The sequence below is a fragment of the Nasonia vitripennis genome, chromosome 3, assembly GCF_009193385.2.
Source record: "Nasonia vitripennis strain AsymCx chromosome 3, Nvit_psr_1.1, whole genome shotgun sequence".
Classification (NCBI taxonomy): Eukaryota; Metazoa; Arthropoda; class Insecta; order Hymenoptera; family Pteromalidae; genus Nasonia; species Nasonia vitripennis.
This window is the reverse complement of record NC_045759.1, coordinates 8,210,034-8,229,460: the sequence shown is the minus strand read 5'-3', so window position 1 is coordinate 8,229,460 and position 19,427 is coordinate 8,210,034. Positions and strand designations below refer to the sequence as shown.

Here is a 19,427-nt window from a genome sequence, read left to right as displayed (position 1 = left end):
GCAGCATTTAATTGTCCGAATAACGAGTATTTCTGCGGAGGAATGCCTTTATCCATTAAAGAAGCTCAGGTGCGCGCGAAACTGGGCTAATCGGACGTCCCCGGGAAAATTGCGTCGACGCCTAATTCTTCTCTCTCTCTCTCTCTCTCGCTGCACAACAAGTGTATATACATATAGACTTGCTCTCCTATCTCTAGGAGTTTGCGCTAATCTGCTTTGTCGCTTTTGGCAAATAACTGCGCCCGGAAGACAAGTTTTTCGAGGCTTTTCAAGTTTTAAGCTCTTCGCCATTAAAGCTCGAAATTGTTTGTTGTATAAACTTCTGGCGCGCTATATAGCTGCGGATGTGGATATACAGTGTGTAAACGTTGACACTGGATATATTCCAGGGGTAAAGAGACTTCGCGAGAGGGTCGTTGATTTAGAGTTAAAATTAACCGGTTCGTGAATCCGGAATGAACCTGTGCATATACGCGTGCGACCTCTGCGAAATTCTTTAAGACGAAGCTGAGCCTGACCCTCTTTTCGTTTCGACGCAACAGTTTTAATTTTCGAGATACAAAAGAAAAAATTTCACTTATCTAAGGTTTTGGAAAAAGAACGAGTAGGAAACCGGGATTTCGAATTTCCCGCCAAAACGGAATACCACCGACCGCAAAGCCTGTACCGATAACAATCGAAAGCCTCTGCTTCTTCTTAAAAAAAAGGGGGAGAAAAAGCAAAAAACACAGTTGAAATAACCAAAGAGCAGAAGCCGCAGTGGCGACGCTGTAAGGCCTGACGTCACAACTTGCCGCGAGTCATGTAGGTCAGGACAGCTCTCGCGCGCTCCTCTGACCCACATTCAGCCGCGGCCAACTCGTCGACGACGACTTCCATCACCGGCGCTACTGCGGCTTCGATTATACACGGGGATTCATGACTTTCTGCGATGTCTTACGCGAGACCGACTCGATGCATGTGGAGATATGCTTGCTCATTGAGCTTGTTGCAACGAGCTTTTCTTCTTTACTCTCGGATGAATAACGGCGCGAGAGAGTATAACGCACACTTTAAAAGAGAAATAAATTAAACAATAGAAGTTTAGAGAGGAAGACACCATGTCGTGCGAAGCATCCCCTCGTGGATTTGCGCCGTCGAGCCTCGACGCCCGTTGAATTTAATAAGACACACACTTGGTATGCATTCCCTTACACGTAGACTTTGACGCCGGGGTACTCCGTAAAGCTTCAATTTCATTCTTCACGTACTCGCAAGTATTCTATCTTAAAATAAAAAAATTACGATTTATAACAAAAACAGACACTTTTTACAACAGTTTATCCCCGCATTCCAAAAACCGACAGCTTTACGAGCTTTACTCCCGAAGCAGTAAGTCACACGTCGCGCGCACTGCGATTGATAAATTCGAATAAGCGCGCCGTGAGAAGGAGGGAGATATAATACGTCGCCGGCAGAGAGGCGTGTTTTATGGGGCTCGAGATTGCAGCCGATATACGCGCGGCGATTTTTGCGCCGAGAGACGTTAAAACGGCGTGTATAAAATAGCCGTATACACACACTGTGAGAGAGATTAATAAATACTGTTGTTTGCGCCGCACCGAGTTGCTATTTCTCGATCCGCTTTATTACTCCCTTTTATCGAGTGTCAGTGTGCTATTTTTGCCTCCACAGGTAGTCCATATACGCACGTACGAAATTCCAAATTGAATCTCCGACGTTACACGCGCTGCGGTAATTCAATCGCGAAAGCCGTTAACGAAGACTCCAGTTAAAAGTCGAATATATATATATATATATATATATATATATATATATATATATATATATATATATAACTCTCTCGCGGTGCATCGATGCACTGGCACCGCTAAAGATCCCCATTTAAAGTTCGCGCGCGCACGAGTTATACACCCCGCGTTGTTCCCACGATGAGCTCGCCCGGGTTAACCCGCGCGGTTCATTAGCATACGCTGCTCTTTCTATTTCAGAAAGCTCCTACATACACGTACACAGCACAGAGTTACACAGTGGTACAGGAAAGTATCGCAGAGAGAGAATCCACCGACGCCATTAAAGTTTATGAATTCACGCCGCGCGAATATATATGTCTACGTGGACGTGTCTGACCGAACTCGGCGCTGTTCTACTTGGACATGCAGGCCGCACGTGCAGCGCTGCGCGCTTTTTTTTCTAATTGCTTTACGAGCTGGCTTTTGATGGTGGAAAATTGATTGGATCTTTCCCGATGCGCATATCGATGGGAAATGAGTATCCCGGTGAAATTGTTTCCTCTCGTGCGGCTTTGAGACTTACTCGCTTGTTGGTTTTATGAAATTGCTCGCGTGGAGAGTAGTTGCCGATGAATTGTAAACGATTGGCTCGGAGTTTAAATGCGTTAAAAAGCGTATCGAGTGCTTCGCACAGAATTTCAAAAAACAAATCAAAGCTTTGATAGATTACCGAAAGATCTATTCCCAAAAAAAAAAAACTTATTATACTCTCACCCGCACATCAGGGGAAAATAATCCTTAATAATCCCGAGCAATATGCGCAAAGCGCCTATGCTAGCCAGTTTTATGCAACAGCTCATTTCTCTTCCCCTCTGCGCTTGAAAAGCTCCGCAAGCTCGAGAGAGAAAGAGAGAATCTCTTCCCCCTCGACATCCGTCATCCAATATTTTCATCAGCCGTCCAAATGAAATCTCCCGGCAAATAAGTCCCCAAGGACATAACAGCCGTCGCGCTGTGCTGCATTTCCCTCTTTCAACGCATACACGTACACATGCATACCTACAACCGCACTGCGCGGCGGTTGCGAGAATAATCACGACGACTTTTCTTCGTCACCCACAGATCCAGATCGAGGAGGACGTGCGTCAGGTAAGCTCCTCTACGCACACGTATAACACACTTTTCTTCTCTCCAGTTATACAGATATTTCCTCTTTTTTTTTCTCTCCTCATACTCGCTTCGATTATCGGCGAATTGGGTTAAACCGGCGATCGATGATCGCTTGATTTGTTCTCCCTCGCTTTCTGCGCTTGCCGTACTTTTCGCTCTTTTTTATTTATCGCGCGCGCGCGCGACGATTGTCTGTGTTTACTCGTCGAGTGGACATGTCGAGTGCGATGGTAACCGCGACGGCTGAGAGGGCTGTGCAAGTATACTCGTGGATGGGAAGGTTGCTCGACTATAATTTTTGAGTAAACGTGAGAGCCGTATACTCGATTAGCGTTGTGGTAGACACTCGAGATTCGTAATTCGAAGTTGACGCGTTGGCTGATGGAAAAAAAGATGATGGGCCCGTCGAGATCTATTATCGAGGCTATACATACATCGCGCGCAGTAAAAGTCTCGGAGAAACGTTATATATATGCGCTTGAAATAGGAGCCGATAAATAATTCATCTCGGGTAGAAAATGCAGCGGCTCCGCCGGAACGTCGTCGCCGTCGCGATGGCAATCTCCACCCCCGCGGCGCGGCTAACCGGTCGGGCTTTAAAAACAGCTTAATAAAATGCGATTTACTTTAATGGAGCCGTAATCCAAGATATGCGGGATGAAGAATAAGCAATAAATTACGTTATAACGCGATTTTCATTTCGAACAATTGGGACGCACTTTTTTTTTAAAACTCAAAAATATCCTGATGTATATGTACGCCTATGTAAAAATAAATCGCGATCGGAGACGAAGAGCCGACTGATTAGAAAGCGCGTGGGAGGGCAGAACGAGAGCTTTGTACCATCAGAATGAAAATCCCGCGTTGCGTCATCATCTCTCTTTCTCTCTCTCTCTCTCTCTCTCTCTCTCTCTCTCTCTCTCTCTCTCTAGATTCGATTTCGCCGATCAATATGACGTGCGCTACTTCTCGAAGGAAATTACTATTTTTATTGCCGGCGGTACGTTGATCCTAGCGCGGCGATTCTTGTTTTGCTCCGCAGCAACTGGAGGAATGTCCCGAGGCGTATATTTTTAGGACGGTATACGTACCTAGTGAGATCGGAAGTGAGCTTTAAAATACGATATAGTATAGGGATGATGTGACTTGATTTTATTAACCGTCTTTCTGATGATGTATACTGTGTACGTGGCTTTTCGTCGGATAAAAGGGGGCTTTTCAAATAAAATCCGAGAAACAGCAGTGTACTCGGGCTTTCGATACACACGAAAATTGAGAAGAGGTCAGTAGGTTATATATATATATATATATATATATATATTCTCGAATATATTAAAAATAGCCAAAAGCTATTTCAATCTTTGCAAAGAGATAGATAGACAGCCAGCTCGCACGAGTGAAAATTCCCAACCGTTATTGCGTTTGCCGGACCAACAAACGCGTTCAATCGAATTCGAGATACGCCTTTGACGAATATCCACGTTCTCGCGAGTGTGTGTACCCGTCGACGCTCTCAAATTACGTTATAACGTCATATACGCGCGTATACGTTTTACATTCCTGGCACAGAAGCTAGAAACGAACTTTTTTTTTCAACTTTTCACAATTTGGACTCGACAGCTCATCCGCGCGCGCATAAAGTCCCATTAGTGCCTGCGGACGTTTATTGCGAGGGATACGCGCGCGGCTCTGAAAGAAAACGAGAACATCTGTTTAGCGCTGCGAACTATATATAATGCGATACAATCTCGCTTCGACTATATTCTCTCCTCGAAGGTGTCTTACGCCGCTGCAGTATAGCGTCTCCGGTGCTTCGAACTACGCGCATAATGCGCTGGATGTTGCAGCCGAGAAACTAATCAAAGTTCCGAGCAGCGAATAAAGCGTGACAATTCGAAATCGGATTTCCACTTATCAGTCTGCCAGGAGCTGATAGCCTCTGCTGCGCGTTCCTTGAGCGTTGCGCGAACAATGGGAGACTGCAGTCTCTTTTATTATTTAAATGCGTTGCGCGCATCTGTTATATCGACTCTCGTTGATATAATAATTAAAGTGTCGAAGAAGATGGGGGATTTACTGTTTTCCATTACAGCGAAACAGTAAACAATCATTAGAAAAAATAGGTCGATACATTGTAGCTCTTATACGCGAGGCGAAAATTTCTTCCAAGGTCTCGCGAAACTCGCATGCGTATACTGCTTGTTGTTAAGCCATGTGAATTAAAGCAAAATGAGAGAGTATGACTAATACAGTGCATTTTTGATTTCAGAGACTGATAGCTGATCTGAACAAGGAGCAGGAGGCGTTCATCGCGGGTAAATCTGGCGAGAAGGGCGAGGCGGTCGCGCCGTGGATCGGCGCACCCAATGAGGATGCTCTGCGCGAGGAGTGCTTGGCCCTCTCAACCGTGAGTAATTTTTTTTTTCTATTTGGTTTATATTGGCAATTGTACAAAATGTTAATCCTGTACTTTTTGCAGCGATGAAATCGTTGTTCGTCATGAAAAATTTGTTCAAATGCGTATAATCGGCTGAAAGCCGAGAGAGAGAGAGAGAGAGAGAGACGCGGTGACTCATTTTTCTCCAATAAGCTTTTTTCTTATGCAAATACACACGAAATGCGCGCGTTTTTCATTTCCGAATTGAATGGCGTGAAAGGATTCTCTCTCGCGTGTCTATTGGCTCTCGCGAATTTCCAAAATCCACATGAATTTCGAGGATGAATTATGCCCTCGTCGCGTCGGTTATTATTCGAGCTTTCATTAACGCCGCGATATAACGCGCAACGAGCTAATTGGCATAAATTTCAAAATACACGGCGCGGGAAAAAACTTTTAATAAACGCACAACGGCGACGATTTTACAAAAAAAAAGAGGAAAAAAGTTATCGCGCGCACGTAAGCTTGTTTATACTCTTCTTGAAAAAGACCGTAACGCGCGCGCGCTCGGCGTAATGAAAAGCAAACCAAAGCGGGAATCGCGACATAAGTTTCAATCATGCACGAGAATTGAGTTTCGCGATACAATAACGGCTGCGCGTATATAAAGCCAGTGCAGAGATCATAAAACCATAGTCGATTAATTTTCCGCGCTGAAACCGCGCCCCCGGGGAAAATTTAGCGCGTTTAATATCGTCGTATTATTATACTCACACGCCTTTTACAGGATCGACGTAACTTCGTGAGAGCACCACCGCCAGGAGTCGACTTCGCCTGGGACTTCGAGGCCGTTCAGCCGATGGCACAAGCAACACTAGCCTTAGATCCCAATCTCGAGACCATGAGGTTCGAACTGGTACCCAAAGTGTGAGTGTCGATTTTATTGTACTTTTATCCTCGTCGCTTCATTGAAAAGGGCTCTTTTTTTTTCTTGATTTATTTTTTTTTTTTGTCTTCGAGGAAAATGATAATTAAATTCAGCGCGCTGCAGCTGAGCTGGGAAACAAAGGGAGAGAAGCAATAGACGGCGACGGAGTAGTATAGCTATAAAGCGGGGAATAGAAGCTGTAAAGTGGAAAAGCATTTCTTTTTTACTCGACCAGCTGCAGCATCGGTTTACGTTAAAAAAAAGAAAGTTAATTGCTTCCCTTTCGCTCGGATCTAATTGATCGAATTAAAGCGGTATATACCCTCGTCGGAGCGACAAAATATAAGGCTTATTATATCATTTCCCGTACGAATAGCCAGAACGTTTCGAAACGCTAGTCGAAGGATACACATCCGCCGGTAGAATTGAGCTGGGTAAACACGGAGGTGTCATCTAAACGCTCATGTAAACGCCCAGCCTGTCGCTGACAAGCTTTCTATCGCTCCCTCTCTCACTCTCTTTGTCCGCAGAATATCGGAGGAGAACTTCTGGCGCAACTACTTCTACCGGGTGTCCCTACTGCGTCAGAGCCACGAACTCAACGCTATGGCCAACCAGTCGACGGAAAGCAATCCCAGCCAGCTCGCATCGAGCGACAGCGTAGACCACACCCAAGGTAAACACACGTATACACAGGCCCCTCCTGTACACGCGCGTCTCCGATGCTCAGGCTAAAGACGAGAGCTGCGACTTGTAGCTCAGACACAATCAATTTCCAGTTATACGATGTATTTTCTTTCTCTATCTCTCTGTGTTTGTGCTACGTGCATCGAGCTCGCATCGCAACTTTTTCTACTCTCACTGTTATACATCGGCGCATCTTAGAGTCACTGTCACTCTCTCATTTGTAAGATACTGTATACGAGCCTTTATTTTTTTTTGTAGTCTGTAGTTTGAATAATTTCAAGCACTGAGTTCTATTATGCAGAGACACGTTTTACCGGATGATATAGCTGTTGATGTGCTTCTTATGATTTCTTTATACTATTTCATTTGTGATTGAGCGAGAGACTTGTACATAATATATGAGACCACCCCCCGAGCTCGTCCGAGTTTCGAGATCTTATTATAGAACGGATGCAACCCCTAAAAGATCTCGTCTCTCCGCGACGCAGTACGCATTACTCACGACATTATACAACAAACAAATCAACAGACAGAAACGCTCCCATGTTAGCATGTACAGTCACCGTACTTATATTATACAAACACACACGTGCAGCCCCTACTGCGGTGTATATAGAGCTCATTCGACGAGCCTGTAATCGCCCCCCTAAAGCCTGTCATTACACACGTCGCGCACCTCCTGTAAATATAGAGCCACCTTTACGACACAACGACGTACGCAACGCACAGCAGTTGCGTACGCGAAAAGTTGACCTTTTCATCAGCCCGCAGTAGTTAGCCGTAGTGAGTGTTGTTGTCTTGTATTACACGAGCAGCTGGAGCCACAAAGTCCGAGCAAGAGGGAAGGAAGTCCGCCGCACCGACCACGAAGGACGAGTCCGAGTCAGAGGTGCAGCAGGTCAAGGAGGCCGTGAGCAAACTTACCGTCCAGAGCAAAGGTCAGTATGGCGCTGTCTCTCGGGAGACCGCTGGCCCTCGGTGCCCCGCGAGTTCTTCCTTTTTCGGAAGCTCGCCGAGGTCGCCGATTCGCTGATGCTTTTTCAAATCCGCAAGCTCCACGGGTAGACAGTTTTATGGTGTTCAATGTGTACCAAATATCGACGAGCGGGCTTTAAAAATGCATCAGTGAACCGTCGATGTGGAGAAGGGTTCGGAAAAACGAGAAAAAAGAGTACGCAGCGAAGCTACTATATGGCAACTTCGTGGCACGCTCGTGAGTATTACTAACATGTCTTGTCCGACTGAAAAACCATTTCACTACCTCTCGCTCGAAATCCTGTAAGTAAGCTCGAAAACCATCACGATCACCTATACACAAGCTCACAATTCCACATAGTCGATGTTTTTTCTCTCCTTATTGCCTTCCGTGTCACACGAATGAGCTCGAAAGCCATACGATGTCATCGTTATTATCGCCATATTTCTACACACTGTGAATATACTGGTATCATTGATGAGCCAGAGTGTCGTTGTCTTGTTTCCCTTGTTATATACTATAATACTATACTTTTACTTATCTTTGTTTTGTTGTTTTTTAGTTGAGCAGAGAGTAATTGGTATATAAATTATACGTCCCCTGTGTTACATTATATCGACGTTATCTTGCTTTTGAGACTCTGCCTAGACGCTTTTTCATCCATTGCACCTTAGCGAAACTGTATGAATTAGCTCTCTTTCATATATACACGCGAATGTCTATCGTTTGTTATATTCTTTTGAGATGACGTTGATTGAGATAAGAAGAACAGGAGTTGACTGTGTTTATAAGCTTTGTTTTCATAATTCGTTAGTTAAGAGCACAAAACACTGTATACTCTATACTACTTCTTTCAAAGAGGTGAGCATTTTTCTTTTGAAAACTGATGAATTGAACCTTTAAAGTTAGTAGCAAGTATTTACACAAAATCTGACTCAAGCGCTCACCTCTTATTCCTTTATTCAAATTATTTTTAACAAGAACAAACCCACACAACGTCGAGCGTCTCCTGATGACTATGTATTCTAAACGTTTGATTTTTCATTCTATTTTGTCAACAGCCTAAAAGAAGAGGAGAATTCGTTCCCCGTGTTACCATTTACCCAGAGCACTAGCACACTCCCCCTTCTTATATCTTTCTGTTGAAGTATTATAACTATTACGAATATATCCCCGGATTAGCGACAACAACAGAAAACAAGCTACAACTAAAGAAATTATGAAATTATGCACATATGCGATATAAGCAACTAAAAGAAAAGCTGAATTTTGGCGAGAAAGTTTTACGAGAATACAGAGCGCAGAGATGTAGGAGGAGAACAGCGAAGAGAAAAAAATAACACATAAGCGGAAAGCGAGCGAGACGTGTAAACTCGAATGAGGGAATATAACGAAGCTACAGCTAGAGAAAGAAAAATTATATAATAAGAAAGAACAGCCGACAGTGTCTCTTTAGCCGACCTCCGCACCAAGAACACGTCGTTTTTCTTTTCCGTTTTCTCACCCATCGCTCATCATCTCGTTTTCATGGCTCTTAATCTCGAGATAGCTCGTACGTCGATGTCACGTGTGCACTCATTTCTTCTGATACTCGAAAGCATACATAGTAGATACCGCGTTTCTCGGTGTCACTGGGCAAAAATAAAACACGAGAGAGAAGCTTGCAATCGATCGCGGGCGTCGAACCGTTTTCAAGTCGGTCGAGTCGAAAGTTTAGAGATTAAAAGAGAAAAAGTATAATAAAAAACGATTAGTGATTCTATGTGACAATGGAAGTATCGATTTTATATCGATTTAGTTCATCTTGTTGTAGCTTACCAGCATTTTACATACATGTTTATTCAGCATTCCTAAATTGTCGTATAGGCAGTCGAAATTCCATGAATATTTACGTACTATATAGTTTCAAGTTGAGAACGACTATTGCCTTGAGAGCATTTAACGTGCATTTTCATCAATATTGTTTGTCGCGATGCATAAGTCATTTATAAAGGATCTCCGTTCTTTATCTATAATATATATCTCTATGAAACCATGTTTTACAGTATAAGATATAATTGTAACGATGAAAAAAAAAACAAGTATATAAATATAGGTTTAATGTAATTAGACGAGTATATATACACTTGAATATTTTGTGTTGAAGAGAGAAATGCCGCTGACGTTATATTGTATCTGTATAAAAAAAGAACACGTAAGATTCCATCGTCATATTAAGCTATCACAAGGGGAAAAAATCATTATAACTAGATGAGAAAATACGAAAAAGAGAGATAGAGAGTGAGTTCAGAGAAAACAATAATCGTCCGGAAAATCGTCGACTCGCGCTCAAAGTGTCAAGGAATCAATAACCTTGTGCTGCAACATGTACATACACGTATCTTTCAAAGGGGCAAGCCATTTAAAAAAAAAATTGTACCTAACGTATATGAAATTCACGCATCCTTGTATAGCACTGCCGATTACAAAAGAGAAAGCGTTAAAAAAAAGAAGAGAAGCCGGAAGACGAGAGAGAGAGTGAGAGAGCGGAAGTGTATAACGTGAAAGAGATAAGCGACAATGTTATAGTTTTAAACTCGATTCTTTCGCGCTGTGTACATACAAACAAGAGTATTTACGGACAAAATAACGAAGAGGTCTTTATTCTTCTCGCGATTATATGATTTTGCTCGAGCGCGATTCTCTCGATCCTCCGTACGATTTTCGCAAAAAACGGTTTTCGAACCAAACCCACGTAACACGGACGCATAGGAAAGTTGTGGCGGTGAAGTTTCAGAAGATAAATAAATAAAACATCGATGCCGATGATATGTTTCAACCGATATCTAACTAATGTCTGTTTGTCTGTCTGTCGTCTGTCTGTCTTCGTCATTTATTAAAGATAACGTAAATAAAAGAAAATTATATTTAAAATGATGATACTTAAACAAACTAATACCTCGTCGCTCTTTAAACAAAAAAATTATTCTCTTCGTGTTGTAAAAGTTATAAATTACATCGCGAGAATAGTCGAGCATACATCCGTATGATTTCGATGATAGGAAGCGAAAACCAAGAACCGGGACAAGCGAGTATGAAACACGCAAAGTGACAGAAAAAAAGGGCATAAGTAACTAACTATAAAGATAAAAAAGATGTAAAATTAAAAATATAAAAGTAAAAAGATTAAACATTACGTCTAAAGGGGAGTGAAGGAAAAAAAATATAAAAATCTTACATCTAAGTATATACCTAAGTACCTATTAAAGAACTACATATAATAAAGAATAAATTCGTTGAATGACAATACGTGTGTTATACGGGATATAAACATGCCATTGTAATACCGCAGGTCCTCCGACAATGCGGTGATTTTTTCTCAATTCGACTAAAAAGAACTCGTAGATATTCACGCGCACGTACGATGCAACAGCAAAACGACGAGAGAAAAAAGAAAGAAAAAAGTGGGACATCGATCCAAAATTTTTCTTTCTTATTTCTCTCTTCTTATCGTCGCGCGGGAAATTTTCAAAATTCAACTAAGCATAGGGGATAATAAAAAAACAAACGTGCGCGCCTGCGGTTTGTAACACAGCCTTTTTCTATAATTACGAGCGGACGAGGATAATAACGAAAGGGAAGGGAGTCGCTGCAAAGGATATTGCCGCTGATGGAAAGGGAATAAAGAAAATTTCACCTATTATTGTGCACACACACACACACCAGCTTCTTTTTGTCAAAGTCGTTATCTGCAGCCCCGTGAGGATCATGTTGACGTTAGACAGTTGTTGATGACGAGTTGATATTGGAACGCGTAAGTATATTCGATACGATATAAGAGAAGAAAATGAATTAGCTTTCGCGCGCGAACTTTTCTATAGATATATTTTGATCGAACAGTCAATTATGAGTATAAAGGATCCTCTCTCACTGTTGGATCTTAAAAACTGCGTGTTATATTACATTGTCTTGAATTATTATATACGAAAAGTATAATATACAGTTAGAAAAGATGAGCAAAAAAAAACAGTCGTGTCTCACGCGTCGATCGATCGATGAAAGCGCAATTAAGCTTGAGTATAGATCGGATTATATATACGCGAGAGTTTGTTTTCGTTTTCGAACCTTCGTTAATTTTTTTCCAAGGACACGGTGTAGCAAGGGTTGGCCGCGGGTAGAGCATTTTTTCGCGAAAGGCGCAATGATGGAAAATCGCTGGACATATAGAGTAAAAACTTTCCTTCGCAATTTGTATGCTTAATCAGTGTGTATCAAAGCTGTATATACGTATACTCGATGAGAAGGACAAAAAAAAACAAAGCTATCTCCATCAAAACTGCATCTTCATATTATTACATCTCTCATCATTTGCCATATTCCTACGTTTTCTTTCATTTCTGTTTTTCGTTCTTTGGTTTCCACTCCTCCGTCGCCCATACAATATATAACAAGACACCAACACGCTGACATGACACAGTATAATAATACTCACGAGAAAAGAGATGAATATATATATATATATATATATATATAAATAAATAAATAAATATATATATATATATATATATATATATATATACATGTTGTGTATACATACCGTTACTCTTAAACATGCATAGACTTATGTGCTCACGCCTTGTGTACATATTTGCGTGCATTGGACAAGAGAGTGAGTGAAAAGGAGCTCAAAGCATAGTGCAAACAAATATATAGTCGGTACACTGCAATATAATGAATAATATATTATATACGATAAAAAAAAGACAGTTTGTCAGCAAACGATAATACTGATGAAATTAAATTATCACCTCTAGCGTTATTATATATTATAATAATATTACGAGAGCTATGCATAGCATATATTATTATGCCGTCGAGACGCAAGATAATAAAGAAAAATTAATAATGCATTGTGCAACTGCGTATAATATAACAAGATGTATTTCGTTGGCGAATAAGCTGCTTGTACTTACGCGCGCGACTTTTTTCATTGTTATAAAATCAACACTTACACACGAATTAACAAGCACCACCACAAACTCAGGCTGACTTACGGCTGAATATATAACTCACGCATATGGTTGCACGATCGGATATATACCCTTCCCTGTTTAACGAAAACGAAAAAGGCTATTCGATCCTTGTTTAACTCTCGATAACTCGCACCTCGTAAACCCCCCCCCCCCGAATCGGTCCTCTCTCTCTCACAAGACGCGGTGTGTCTCTTCCCCGCAGAAGAAGATTGGGAGCGTGAGCTGGAAGCCGAGCTGAAGGACTACGAGGTGGTACCGGGCCAGGCGAAGTCTGCCACAACCAAAGACGACTGGGACGACGGCCAGATCGACGAGCTGCTCGAGGAGGACCTCAAGTGAACGGTGAAAGAGCGCGGATTTATTTTTTAAAATTATTATTATATCATTACGATTATTATTATTATTATTGATGCTATTATCTCTGATATGTATGTGTGTGTGTGTGTGTGTGTTGTGTGATATGTAAGAGAGCGAGCGATTTGTCCTCCCTCCCCGATGTGCGGGACGTAGAGGCGCGCATTGTAAATTTTTCTGTATTCCGAGCGACGCGAGAGTGACTTCCTCCTGAAATGTGTGTCATTATTATAATTCACGAGGAATTTAGCGTCGTTGCGCTGGATACGAAAGCATTATTACACTGTAAATATAGGGGAGGGGCGCATAATGCATAAAATGATACATTTTGTCATCGAGCAGAGATATTATATACGTAGCCAGATGCATATACAACGCAATTATGAGAAAACCGATACACACGCAATCGCACAAGTTTCAACGGGCCTTTTTCATAAAAAAAAAAAACAAACAGAGAAAGAGGGAGAGTTATAGTTCGCGAGGGAGAAAGCTGAGAGAGGAGCGGGAGAAACAATAGAAAAAGCAATGCGCGTATATAAAGTATATATACTTTTGTGTGCAATAACGATAACCAAGAAATAAACAAAGCCACTGTAGGACGCTCGCGCGCGCGTGAGAGACTTTTTTGCTAACGATTAATCAAGAGGGAGAGATTCGACCGGGTGTGAGTGAACGAGTGCTTGGAGTTATGCGAAGGTTCGTACTTTATCGGTGCTTGCTTTCTCCGATGGTGTGGACAGCACAGTGGTTATCGGACAGCACAGTGGTTATCGAGTGTACCACTGTTGTCTTCGCTATCAATGGAATAAGCGGTGATGAAGTACGAGAGACCAGTAGATCGTGTCAGTGTGAGGTCAGACGCAAGCTTGTGCTCGTATACATTTCAGTTGTTATACACTCGCGGATTGTCAGTTGCTTTTCTGGTGTTATCGATACAATATATAGACTTTGCGTTATTATCTTTACAGAATAATAGGGGATGCTTATACCTGTTGAGCTGCGACTCGGTGTTATGGTTATCTTTTCGACGGGCGCATATATTATTGTAGTCGTATGAATACGCGCTGGCTTGGTACAAAGATCTATTTTCATTGCTGTGCATCGATATTTTTACTACACTCCCTTGATCAGAGGTGACGGTTTTTAATTTGTTTCCATGTTAACGACAACCTTTCCATATCCAGTGACAAAATACCGCGATGAGACTTATTTCGACATGTGGACTTCCTGATTGTTTTTTAGTATTGTTGTTTAACGGTATTTTTACCTTTTTGCACTTTCGAATCAAGTATACAGTTGTGGAAATCTCTCGAACAAGAGCGTGCCCGTCTCTTGAGAGAAATTTTTAACCAAAGAGTTCTGCGCGATTATTTAAGAAAATAATTTAAAAATAAAAACTATTATATGCGCAGCCGTTGGAACGAGTATAGGCTTTTCTTCCTTGTTAAGTGTCGTACACATTGTTATAATTATATTGATTATTATATTACTACATTAAATTCGGTTACTGAATGCTTGCAGCTGGTGAAAAATATTCTGCAGAGAGAAAAAAATGGTGTGTGAAAACAAGAGAAAGGAGTATAAGAATGCATTGAAAATACCCTTATATCAACTTAACCGTCTTGTCATCTTGGAAAACTTAATAACTGCGTTTTATCGCTGCTTTCGGCTATTGTTTGTATGATCATGTTTTTGTATAGCTGAAAGATAAGAGAGCGAGAGAAACCGAAGAAGCTTCTTTAGAACAGTTTTAACGATTTGTAGGGTACTAAAAACAGGCGATTTTTCAATTGCGGTAAAATGCAAAGAAGAAATTCAGAAGTATACGCGTTTTTTTTCATTTTATTCCAAGAGAATATCGGGCTTTTTGAAGTACAGTTTATTTTATGCGAAATAATTTATACATAACGATAAGCAAAAGTAATGATTATAGTTTGTATATGTCGTTTTTTTAATTGTTTTTGAGTTCTGACGAATAACAGCAAGAGCGCTACTCAAGGAGGATGAAAATACAAAGTTTTTGCGCGTATTTGTCAAAGCGGAGATACGACGAAAAAAAGAAATGAGCATTTGTACATTATATTGTTGTCCGTTAGAATGATTATGTACCCGTAAAGATAATGAAAAATGAAAAAAAAAATGATACACACGTTTTAATCGATTTAAAGGCTCTTTATATGAAGAAAACTTTTTATTCGATTTAGTCATCCACATACAACTGCGCAGATGAACGCAATGTGTTGGAAGATAAGAAAAATGTCTACGCGAGATATATATACATATTAAAAGAAATCTCATAGAAACACTAAAAACTTTTTAGACCCTTTTAGACCATAAAAGGCAAACCTATAAAAAATTCATAAAAGCATAATGTGCATCATTTTGTATTTTAAGGCGGGGATGTCCTTCTTTCAGAGGTTCGTGTTTCTATTAGAATTTCTATATAAAAAGAAAACGACTTTCGCTTTCATCATTTTGACAAAGTTCATGTGATTGCGTACTGGAGAGAGGGAGAGAAAAAAATAAATATAAATATATAGCAGCAAAACAAAAGATCAAACCTTGCGTCATACTTTATCGGGCCTAATTTCCTCGGCTAACCTTTCACCAAGCGCGATACATTATACGAATGATTTCCAATTGTCGTGAAGAAAAACAAAAACATTCCTGATTGACAGGCGATAAGAATTATTAGAAAGAGAAAGTATCGGACAAAAATAATTAAAAAGAGCGACAGGACCGTAAAAGTTTTTTGCGTAAGCTGCGTTAATATCAATTAAGAGCGAGCAACGTTTAAATGGAATGAGTGATGAATAAGGGATTAAGGAAAAATTATAATTCTAGAATAAGTACATAAGATAAAAAAAACTAATAAAAATAAAAGACAGATGCAATGCATTCACTCGCGTAAGAGATACATAAAAAGGGAGAAAAATAATGGTGAACATTACACGATACTTATGTATACATATATTATCAAATAAATATATATATATATGTTGTTGACTCCATTGAAAGTATGATAATTCATATACATATGTACCTAATGATGAAAAAAAAAGAATTACAGTATGTGCGATAAGGCAGTTATAAATTTAATGCAAATAAGAGATAAAGCGGAAAGGTAAGCTGGATGTAGTTTGGAAAAAAACTATAAGGAATTAAATAAGGTAATTGCGATATTGTAAACAATGCCAGGTCGTGTACCTTGTGAAAAATAAAATCGAATACACCTATGTAACGCTTCGTCTATTGATTTCTTTCGCTGATACTTACATAATATGCTCGATACCTAAGTAGTTGTAACTTGTTAGTTTAATTTGCTCAATATTTTTGCGCGTAATTGATTTTCTCTCAAGAATGTCACTTTGCTGAAATCATATGCATCTATAAGAATAAAACTGCATCGATTTTCGATGAATCACGAACCTTCGCGCGAACGTGCAAGCTATCATTATGTCGAACATTCATCATTCGTATCTACTATAATTCTTATTTATTCATCATTCTGATTATTATCACTATCATCGTGAATATTATCATTATCATCAATACCGTCATCACTTAGGGTAAAAGACACGCTGTCGATTTTTCGTCTCATGGGCCACTTTGCCGTTCGGAAGACACAGGCATTCCAGGAGCAGGACGAGACTCGACAGAGCCAATCCAGTTGCGAAAATCGTCAGCAGCGGTGCCACTCCCCAGATACCGATCGGCGAATGAGTCGATTCGACCGCATTGTCCACTTTGTGAAAATACCAGTTGTTCAACTTTTTAACCACGCCGTTGTCCTCCAATTTTCGCAAGCTTTAATCGGGAATGAAAATCGGCTTTTTTTATTTTAACGTTATAATGTAATTATTTTTTAGATATTCCAGCTACTTGCTTGTAGTTGATCGACGTGATGTAGGGACTCCGTTTTCTCAAAGCCAATGCCAAACACTCGAACTGGCCAGTTTCTATGTAAGTCAAGGTACACGGTATGTAGCCACTCACCCCTTTGAGGACTGCTTCACTAGCGTAAAATCCAACTCTTTCGTTGCAGACCTATGTTGAGAAAATTATTTAAATTCATTGTTTACGTTGATTTAATGTATAAGCATGTACTGTACCTGGAGAAATCCAGAATGAGGATTTTTTGGCAACTCGTCGAGATCTTTCAGCAACGGTTGAAACGTTGCCAAGATAGGGTCCAAGCCTGACTGTAACAGTTTAATTTTGAAGTTTAGATTCTAATGTAAAGCAATAAATAACATTTATAAAAAATAGATCACCAAGATAATGTCTTGATCGCTACTATTCTGAAGGACGATCAATTTATAAGATCCATCTCTGACAAAGCCTTCGGTATCGGAAAAAGGCAAACTGGGCGATAGAAAGGTGAGATAGCTCGTGATTGAAGCTGAATAGATAGCCCAAATGATTAGTGTGAGCAGCAGCATTGTAAAGTAGGCCAGTCGTAGTGAAGTTGAAGACGGGAACTCTTTTATTTGTAATTACAGATTAATAGTTTATAACAGTGGCACATTTCACCCATAAGTGTTTTCTTCAATTTCAAAGGTATTATATACCTGGTATTCCTTGCTGACAGTAGATGCCCCAAACGCGGATAAAATTCTCCAATAAATAATTCAAAGACAGTTGCAAAACTTTCGTCTCGTGAACTATGAGTCTGATAAGCGCCGTCATCAGAGACGCGGCAATTAGTACCAGAGCAATAAAAGACCACGAAGATATGCTAAATGCCTTAAGAAACAAATTTCGAATTTAAACAACGTGTCGTGTAATTGGAATACATGTAATTTTTTCAAAAACTATACCTTAAAGTACGCAGACCACTGTACCCTGGCACCGTCGGGTTGCTTTATGTAAATCCGATTCTTTGAGAGTAAAAGTGGCATCGTGAAGTCAATGAACCTCAACCTAAATTTGTTGATGGTAATCGGCGCGACGACGAGATCGACTTCGCGATTGGTCAGAGATCCAATGAGACCCGTCCATCGATGCGCTTCGTTGTCCCATTTTCCAAAGGCGTCTTCTTCGCGAACGCGAGCCACAGTGAAGTTCATGAAGTTCTCCAGCTCTTGCAGGATGTCCTCCAGAAAGCCGCTCATTTTACCGTTCGTACTCGACGTCATGAACGTATGCTAGAGTAAAAAACCAAACAATTGTGTTAACGAGTTGCATTAGCATAGTTTACGAATTACCCTTTTATACCGTTGCAATCCTGATGGTCTTTCCCATGAGATCGTATCTGCTCTCGTAGTAGTTCTTGTTCTTGTAACTGATGCCGAGCTTCCTGTTCCACTTGGCCAGGTCGAGAACTTCCGTCTGATTCTCTTGTAGCGAGTACCACTTCCTGATCCAGTCTTCGTTGTGACATCGTACTATCATTCGCGAATTGAAGACTAAGTGAAAAGGATTGCCGGAAGGCTTAAGGCATATCTCTTTGACCTCGGCTTCCACTGAATCGGCGAATATTACGAGCCACGTGTGGTAGGACATGTCGTGATCCCAAGTGGCCAGGCAGAAGTTGTCGAAGTTCCTTCTGGAGGTCATGAAGACGACGAAGAGATTCTGAACGTTGCGGGACAGGTCGTACTTCTCGCGGATCTTGGAGAAGCGTATCGCTTGGGATAGGATACCACGATCGGAGAGAAGTTTGAAGAAGATGCCCAGACTGGTCAGCGTTTGGAAGTCTGTTCCGAATATAGTTTGTTAGATGTAATAAGTACTATTATGAACTTCAATGAAGCTTACAGTCTGAGTCATCGTCGTAGAGGAAAATTATCCCAGAAGACTTGTAGTACTCCTGCACGTCCGACAAAAAAGGTACGTAGTCTTCGGGATCGATTTCCAATGCCCTATTTCCGATGGAGAACAACAGTACGAAGGTGGCTTGTCGACAGAGTAATTTCAACATATCGGCAGTATTCACATCTTATTGCAAGCTCCACTGCTGTAACATTACACACTTTGCGCGTTACTTTGTAACGAAGTGAAACGGTGATTTTTACACGAGTTTTACAGGTGACCATGTGGCGATAAATAACGAATCGAGAATTGCCATGTTGCACATGACTGATGCCTAATGATGTATATTTCATTATCCGCGGAAATCTGTTTAATTTGATATGCATTGATGTGCTTGCAGGACAAATGAAGTTCGCCGCAGCACACGCGCGCCGTT

At 40.9% G+C, this 19,427-nt stretch overlaps 2 protein-coding genes across 11 annotated transcripts in view; one reads left to right on the top strand and one right to left on the bottom strand.

The window, feature by feature from the left end:
* The window catches only part of LOC100121657 (synapse-associated protein of 47 kDa), a 31,836-nt gene extending 15,358 nt beyond the window's left edge, over positions 1–16,478 (top strand). For 3 of the 9 annotated variants that reach the window (XM_032598623.1, XM_008215238.4, XM_016983867.3), the window contains 5 exons: positions 5,173–5,310; positions 6,068–6,207; positions 6,739–6,884; positions 7,711–7,833; positions 13,086–16,478. In XM_032598623.1, coding sequence (XP_032454514.1) covers positions 5,173–5,310; positions 6,068–6,207; positions 6,739–6,884; positions 7,711–7,833; positions 13,086–13,222 — 684 coding nt within the window. In that variant the 3' untranslated portion in view covers positions 13,223–16,478. Of the gene's footprint in view, positions 1–2,855; positions 2,883–5,172; positions 5,311–6,067; positions 6,208–6,738; positions 6,885–7,710; positions 7,834–8,932 lie in introns of all 9 variants that reach the window. The other 6 variants (XM_031926312.2, XM_031926311.2, XM_031926314.2 and 3 more) reach the window with 5 other exon arrangements.
* LOC103317439 (glutamate receptor ionotropic, kainate 5) lies at positions 15,328–19,286 on the bottom strand. 2 transcript variants are annotated; one of them, XM_031926310.2, is made up of 8 exons: positions 18,998–19,286; positions 18,455–18,936; positions 18,058–18,384; positions 17,809–17,983; positions 17,512–17,720; positions 17,350–17,439; positions 17,120–17,284; positions 15,328–17,044 (listed from the first exon to the last, which is right to left on the bottom strand). In XM_031926310.2, exons 1-8 carry the CDS (start codon positions 19,158–19,160, stop codon positions 17,012–17,014), a joined length of 1,644 nt encoding a protein of 547 aa, XP_031782170.1. In that variant the 5' UTR covers positions 19,161–19,286; the 3' UTR covers positions 15,328–17,011. The 2 variants fall into 2 exon arrangements, with proteins under 2 accessions (XP_031782170.1, XP_008213761.1); XM_008215539.4 differs by having other exon boundaries at positions 15,516–17,044; positions 17,124–17,284; positions 18,998–19,284.
* Between the last annotated feature and the right edge of the window lie 141 nt (positions 19,287–19,427).